Consider the following 8,168-nt stretch of genomic DNA (forward strand, 5'->3'; position numbering starts at 1 on the left):
AGAAACGCCAGGCTTTCGTGTCCTGCTTTTAGCTATCTTCAGGTCCAAGTGAGGAATCAATGCTATTTTTCGGAAAAAACAAACAAAAACAAAAACAAAAAAAGCAGCTTCTGAGTAAGTTTCCGTTACAGTCTGTGTTCACGCCTGGCTTCACACCTGTCTGAAGGATGACCCACAGCTGCTACGCTAGGTAGAGATCTTAGAGAAGGGTGTGGACCACTTTTAAAATTCACCTTAGCTTTGGAAAGCAGAATTATAGGAAGAACATACCAATTCAGGTTACTGTGAGAGACTCTCATCAGCTAATTTCCTTTTCCTTTTGTAAAGGGCTGACAAAGGTAATATTTTCAAAGTTGCTGTGTTTATCAGCTGTGTTAAGCATCTTATTGGACACCGGATACTTCCACTGAACACGGACAGAACAGCCCATGCTTTAGAGAAAACTAGGTACAGAGTTCATCCTCGACCTGACCTTTGTTTTCTTTGAGATAGAGTGATGAGAGGGTTAGCTAAGAACAGAAGTCAGGGCAGTCCGTTTCCAAGCTCCCTACCAGGGGTAATTCACTTTCAGCAATCTGAAGAGAAGACCTACACTGAGTAGTTTTAAGGCTTGTGAGGATGTGTGTACATATTTTGTGTATGTGGTATGTAGATGTCTTAGTCAGGGTTTCTATTCCTGCACAAACATCATGACCAAGAAGCAAGTTGGGGAAGAAAGGGTTTATTCAGCTTACATTTCCACATTGCTGTTCATCACTAAAGGAAGTCAGGACTGGAACTCAAGCAGGTCAGGAAGCAGGAGCTGATGCAGAGGCCATGGAGGGATGTTACTTACTGGCTTGCTTCCCCTGGCTTGCTCAGCTTGCTTTCTTATAGACCCCAAGACTACCAGCCCAGAGATGGCACCACTCACAATGGGCCCTCCCCGCTTGATCTCTTATTGAGAAAATGCCTTACAGCTGGATCTCAAGGAGGCCTTTCCTCACCTGAAGCTCCTTTCTCTGTGATAACTCCAGCTTATGTAAAGTTGACACAAAACCAGCCAGTGCAGCATGTGGAGGTTAGAGGTTGGTGTCCAGTGTCTTCCTCAGTCCCTCTCCACCTTATATTTTGAGACAGAGTCTCTCCTGAACCTACACCTCACTGATTCAGCTAGACTGGCTAGCCACTGAGCTCCAGGTATCCTCCTGTCTGCCCCCAGAGCTGGAGTTAGCAATGTTCCTGTGCTCCCAGCTTTTTCACAGCTGGGGATCTGAGCTCAGGTCCTCCTGCTTCTGTGGCAAGCACTTTGCTCAGTGAGCCCTTTCCCCAAGCAACAGTGTGTACATGAAATTCACACAGACTTTCTCAGCATCACATCATGACTGTCATCACTAGGGTTTGGTGACCGTTTGCCACAAGGTTGAGAGCACAGATGGTGGACCTGAGCTCACTCTGTACTCATTGCCTGAGCTAAGAACTCAAAACCTGTCAGCTCTCAGCTCTCAGTGGATGGTAGGAATTTGGCCACGTGTCCATGCTTACCCACTCCATTTCATTTCTTTCCCACCCCCTTTCAGTGCTGGAGATTGAACCCAGGGCACCCTAAATGTCTGACAAATCCTTTACCATTAAACTAAACTATACCCTTCCTCACCTACATCCAATTTTCTTAGTAGGACTAGAAAAAAGGAAATCTACCCATTTTAGTTTAAGAAACAGATGTGTATAGGAAAAGCCCTGTTCACCCAAATATAGTTCATGTCTCACTCAGTGCTGGCTAGATAAGTGTCTGAAGGTCCGTGGTTAAAGGCTGGGTTCCCCAGACTGGCATTACTGGGATGTGGCAGAAGCTGTAAGAGATCCATCTTATGGGATGTCTTTGGGTCAGAGTCCCTTGAAAAGGACTGTGGGATTCTGGACCCTTTGCTCTTGGTTCTTTCCCAGCCCTGAGGTGAGCTGCTGCCGCGACCCCATGCTCCTGTAATAAAGTGCTGTCTTGCCACAGGTCCAAAAGCCATGGAGCCAACTGGTCATGAATGGAAATCTTCAAAACTGTGAGACAGTGTAGACCTTTCCTCTGCCTAAGTTGATTATCTAAGGTATAGTAACATAAGCTGACACCTCACTGTTAGAACTCTGAACTCGACTCGCCCTGCTTAGGCAGCAGGGAAGCCATACCATTGACTAAGGTTGTCCTTTCCACTGACATCTCACATGGCTTTGTCCATGGCCTGTTATTTTTATAAATGCTAATAAGATGATTCCTACATATGATGATGCTATTTAATGATATTTCTACTTTAATGAATAAAAATAGACATCTTATTTTCAATTTTTATTTATATATATTTAGACAGGGTCTCACCACATCTTGCTAGCCTAGAACTCACTATGTAGACAAGGCTAGCCTCAAATTATGTCATAGAGCTCCCAGATCTCTGCCACCTGAGTTTTTGGGAATAAAGGTGTGTGCCACCATGTCCAGCTATTTATTCATGTATTTATTTTTTTTAAATTTATTTATTATACATAAGCACACTGTAGCTGACTTCAGACACTCCAGAAGAGGGAGTCAGATCTTGTTACGGATGGTTGTGAGCCACCATGTGGTTGCTGGGATTTGAACTCTGGACCTTCGGAAGAGCAGTCGGGTGCTCTTACCCACTGAGCCATCTCTCCAACCCTCATGTATTTATTTTTGCAGTCCGGGTGATTGTGCCTTTGTGCCTGCCAGGTGAACACTCAGCCCCTGAGCTATATCCTAGCATACTCCAGCTGTTGAATGTTGATCTTTCCCCAGGCTTTAGCTAAGTGGTACAGTCTCTGAGATGCTGTGGGTGGCAGTGAATCCTAGCTCCCAGTCAGTCACTGTGATAAAGAAGGTGAGCCGGGCATGGTGGCGCAGGCCTTTAATCCCAGCACTTGGGAGGCAGAGGCAGGCGGATTTCTGTGTTCGAGGCCATCCTGGTCTACAAAGTGAGTTCCAGGACAGCCAGGGCTATACAGAGAAACCCTGCCTCGAAAAACCAAAAAAAAAAAAAAAAAAAAGGTGAACAACTGACTCCATGGTGTGCTTTGCTGGTAAACTATGCTGTTCAGCAGGTTGGGTGAATTAGACATTTTGCTTGCTTGTTTTTTGAGACAATCTTCACTCTGTAGCCCACCCTAACCTTGAGCCCAGGAATGCAATCCTCCTGCCTCAACCTCCCAAGTTCTGGGATTACTGTGTGAGCCAGCACTCCCCCTCTCGTGTGTTATTTTCTGGTGGTGCTGGAAAGCAAACTGAGGGTTCTGCCCATGCCAGGCTGTGCCCTTCCACTGAGCCACATCCCAGCCTTTTGTTATTATTATTTATCATTCTAAACCAGGATCTTGCTGTTACTCAGGCTGGCATCTAACCGGGAGTCCCCTTTCTCATGCCCAGATGTTTCTCTTAATGCATTTTAATGCCAAAGCTCAATAGCAGTAGTTGTAGAGTAACGGGTTTCATCCAGATGTTCCCACGCGTGCCTATACTTTACTTCCGTTTTACCCTTCTCTCTTTCTCCCGCTCTACTCCCTCACTCAAGGTCGCTTCCCCTCCCTTCCCCTCAAGGTACAATGTCTACTTGAATGCATTTGAGGGATGTAGCCCCACTGTAAATGACGCAGACACATTCCTGTTTAGATTTGAGTACCTAAGCAACCGAGGTCCTTCCTGATGGAATTTACACTGTGACTGTGCTGCAGGGCACAGAAGCACATGCATCTAATAACATGAATTCAGTAGAGAATCTCTTATGAAATGGGTTTGTATATTTCAGTTTTTTTTTTCCCCTGAAATCAGATCTTACACTGTAGGTCTGGGTGTCTGAGAACTCACACAATAGCTCAAATTGGCCCCAATCCCCTGCTTCTGTCTTCCTGAGTGCTGGGCTTATAGGCATGTGTCACTATATCCAGATTTATATATTTAAATTGTTTACAGAACTCACCAAAGTGTCCTCCCAAAATTTAGTCATCGCTTCCCAGTGAAGAACGTCCATTCCTATTTCTACCAATACTGGTCATTTTACCTGCCAGCGGCATCAGCTAACATTTTGTTTTTAAAGCCTGTTTTTTTCTGATTGTTTGTAAAATATATTTCCATTTTCCTATGACTTTGAGTATATTAGTTCTTTTTTATTATTAATAATCTCAATCTCATTTCATAGTTCAGGCCAGACTGGAACTTACTACATAGTTTAGGCTGGCCTCAAACTTATGGGTGGGCCTCCTGCCTCAGCCCCCCAAATTCTGGGATAGTAGGTAGATAAGGGCCTCCACACCCAGCCAGTGTTCACTTTTCTAGTTGCTTTTTCTTATTGATTCTGATGTATTTTTCATCTGCTCCAGATGGCAATTCTTCCTATGTTATACAAATAAGTAAGTGCACTTCATTCAGTTCCACTCAACTGACTCCCTCTTCACATTCAGAACTTTTTATTATTTATTTTAGAAGATAGGGTGTCACTATATAGCTATTGCTGTCCTGGAACTCACTTTGTAGACCAGGCTGGCCTCGAACTCAGAAATCCGCCTGCCTCTGCCTCCCGAGTCCTGGAATTATACTTATTTATTTTTGAAGATAGGTGTCAATATATAGCTATTGCTGTCCTGGAACTCATATGTAGACTAGGTTGACCTCAAACTCACTGCGATCTGCCTGTCTCCACAGTCCTGGGATTATGGGTATGGCCACCACACGATGCCCATCTTTGGGATGCTTCTGGTGTACACAACTTGACTCACAGCTCTAAGCTGGAATGGACCATCAGAGATGCAGCTCTATTTAGTCACTTGCTCTTCAGCTTGAAATATGACTTAACTGTTCCCTAACCTTCTCATGCCTTCTCTACGTTCTTCCCCTAAAATTTCAGCACACAAGGTTCAAAGTAGATTTTAGGGTCTACCAAACTTCAGACTTGGACTGCTAACATGCAGATGCCTGAAAACTTTGTTAATAATGATAAAAAAAAAACAGCCTAAGGCTCTATAGTAGGTCACCTTCCAACCCTCTTCCCATTCCCAAATGACTGCCAAGAACATAGAACAGGTTGGTGGTTTCACGGAATAAAAATGAGAAGCAGACTAGGTGTGATAACGTGTGCCTTTTATCCTTGTGCTCAGAAGGCAGAGGCAGGCAGATCTCTGTGAGCTCAATTCCAGCCTAGTCTACAAAGTAAGTACCAGGGAAGCCAGAGCTACAAAAATAAACCCTGACTCGAAGAAAAGGGGGTAGTAGGAAGCAACTGTTGCTGTTATCAGCAGGACACAACACGCTGAGAGAAGGCCCCGTCAGCACTGCCAAACTGTTGACAAGTAGGAACATAAGCTCTGTGTTGATGGTGGCTCCATTTTCTAAAGGTCAAAGTCTGTATTTTAATGTTAAACATACTTCCAAAATGTCAGGCAAGCTTTGTGTTGGTTTGGCGAGGGGCAGACGATGAAAAGAAAATGTTTCCCTGACAGATGTGGTGTCACATGCCTGTAATCTCAGTCCTTGGGGGTGGAGGCAGAAGGATCATGCATTTAAGGTCATCCTTGGCTAATGTAAGTCTAAGGTCAGTCTGGGCTACACAGATTCTGTCTTTAAAAAGAAAAAGAGGGTGTTTCCCTACTAGCTCCCCCCACCCCATTACACTGAAGAAGTGAGGAAAGATAGAGGCGCTTATGTCACTGCAGAAACTGAGTTCACTCTCTTGAGTGTTGCTTTATTTATTTGAGTGTTCACTCTTTTGAGTGTTGCCTCTCCCACTAGTCTCTCAGCCACAGGAAGGTCACGTTACTCTTCAAATTGCACATCGCCAACGCAATGCCTTAGAAACACTTCCTGTGGTTAAATTTGTGATTGGAAAATGAAGGCCCGATTGGGCAACCCGTTTATCTTTCGTGGCGTATGTACTTATAAAGTACTTGGCACACAGACTCTGAGAGGTAGGGTGGAGGGAGTGTGGTTGTAGACACAAATATTGGTAGAAAAAGAAAGGTGAGGATGTGTGTAATCTGACCATAGATCAGCTCATGGTGACCGTCGTGTGCAACCTCATGGTGTCTGGCTGTCAATCCTGTCCTGAAGACTGTCCCCAGATTTTATACCACTTCTATTACTTAGGGTTTCTTCTTCCCAGGTCTCTCTGGGTGCTGATTTCGTCAGGCCCACTGTGTGAGATGGTATAAGGTCTCAGTGTTGAGCACTGGCTTGCTCTTTCCTCCTCTGCAGCTCCTCCCTCCGTCTTGCCTGCTGTGCACTCATACAATCCCTGAAGGCCTGCACTTGTGGCTGGCACTGGCGCCAGTCCTGGTGCTGGGCCATGCACTCTTGCACTGCAAAGTGGGAGGCAGCACAGCCAGACCGGGTGATCAGCTGGTCCAGCGGGTCTTCCTCATCATCATCCTTCTTCACTGGGCGGGTCCAGTTATGGCCTTGTGGGACTGAGGTTGACATCTTGAGGAACCTAGAATATCAACAGACAAGGTTAAAGTACCGGAATGATTATACCTTTCTTCCTGTTCATAAACAGTGACGTCTAAACTGCACTACATGGCCTACTTATATGCCTGTCTCCCTTAGGAGACGAAGCTCTTTAATGTCAGATGCTAGGCCTGATTTAGCTTAGGTGCCCCCAGCACATGACCTGACAGAGAAAGGGCCTGCAAAATGGTTTATTGAGTTAAGATAAAAGTATCTAAGCTCAATGGAGTCTGCTAGTGGAATGCAAGTTAAACGACATGCCATCTTTTTGGGAGAAGTCATTTCTGATCTACCTCAAAACAAAACAAGCAAACAAAAAAACCCAAGCAAAGAAACAGCTTTTCTTCTTCTCTTCACAAGAGTAAGGTTGAACACTTGGAAGAGAACCCAAGTACATGCAGGTTTGACTCGTGGGGGGAACTGAGGAGCTCAGTGTAGCTGTAGCATAAATCACAAGGAGGCTGAGGCAAAAGATGGGTCTGTGCTGTGTGAGGCTGTATTTGCCCAGACTGTTTCCCAAAAATCATCTGTTTCAGAACCCTACAAAATGCAGCAAGAGAGAACTCAGGAAAGGCTTCAATAGAGATAACTTCAACCTTCGAAAAAAGTTTGTTACGATGGGGTGTAAAGGCGCTAAATGCCTCTTTTCTGTCTTATTCATTAATAGGTGTTGTGTGCTGGCTACTATATTAAGAGTATACAAACAAGACCAAGCTAGAGACAATTCCTGCCCTCATGGAGTTTACAATCTAGGCAAGTAAACTGGAAGTTTAAAACAGTATGTACAGACAGCTGGGAAAATGAGGCAGGAGTAATCTGTCAAGACTTTCTAGAGGACCTGACTTCCAGGATGAAACTCAAGGATGAATGAGTTAGCCAAACATGGGAAAATATTTCTGGCTAGAGGTAGACACATGAGAGGAATCACAAGTTCGATGACTGGGCTGAAAATGTAGTTTGGTAGTAGAACAAATGTCCAACGTGGAAAAGTAAATTGAATTTGATTCTCAGCCTCGTAAAACACTTCGGTAACTGGAGAAACCAGAAGAGCAGGAAATGAAAATTGGCAGAAATAAGTAAATGATTGATCAGCAAAGTTTTGCAGCCCATGTTAGGAGTTTAAGACTATTATCATAAGGACAAGGGGTAGGTCACAAGACGATTCAAGCACTTCTCTATATAAACCTCACCGGTATGGAGGCACAATAAAAGGGTAAGTGTCTTTGACTGGAGACCTGTCTTATTAGGTGGGGCCGTCAAGAAATCACACACACACACAAAATAAAACCGCCTTAAGATTCATTAGGTAGACTTAGTTAATAGTACTGCAGTATATGTCCAATACATGTTGTCCTCGGTACTCCTTGAATGAAATGAGTTCAACCCATGCTTAGAGATAAGGGCAGGCTAGATGGCTGACAGCTTTGCCAAGCCTTCTAGTAAGGCATGACAAGGAAGAGGAAGCAGAGAAATACAGGCATCCAAGTCCCCTGAAGCACCTCTCCCAGTTTCAGGAGCACTCCCGCCGTCCCCACGGTGCATCCGGTGTAGGGATGCGTGCGCAGTGCTCACCCGCAGGTGCAGAAGAGCGTGCGAGCGCGTTCCGCCCCGGACGCGGGGGTTCGTAGGCAGTAAGGACGCCCCCTGTTCTCTCCGTAGGAAGCCGACCCAGCGGGAGCACACACGCGGAAGA

General features: G+C 45.0%; 1 protein-coding gene across 1 annotated transcript; it reads right to left on the bottom strand.

Annotated features, from left to right (window-relative positions):
- Nucleotides 1-5,671: 5,671 nt before the first annotated feature.
- On the bottom strand, nucleotides 5,672-8,168 carry Coa4 (cytochrome c oxidase assembly factor 4 homolog). Its single transcript, XM_021168230.3, has 2 exons — nucleotides 8,048-8,168; nucleotides 5,672-6,458 (listed from the first exon to the last, which is right to left on the bottom strand). Exon 2 carries the CDS (start codon nucleotides 6,446-6,448, stop codon nucleotides 6,185-6,187), a length of 264 nt encoding a protein of 87 aa, XP_021023889.1. The 5' UTR covers nucleotides 6,449-6,458; nucleotides 8,048-8,168; the 3' UTR covers nucleotides 5,672-6,184.

This window comes from Mus caroli, unplaced genomic scaffold (genome assembly GCF_978045245.1).
Source record: "Mus caroli unplaced genomic scaffold, Mus_caroli_1 scaffold_8, whole genome shotgun sequence".
Classification (NCBI taxonomy): domain Eukaryota; kingdom Metazoa; phylum Chordata; class Mammalia; order Rodentia; family Muridae; genus Mus; species Mus caroli.

Bases quoted from the DNA above. Each gene is read 5' to 3' on its own strand.
- Coa4 (XM_021168230.3), bottom strand. From the start codon at position 6,448: ATGTCAACCTCAGTCCCACAAGGCCATAACTGGACCCGCCCAGTGAAG.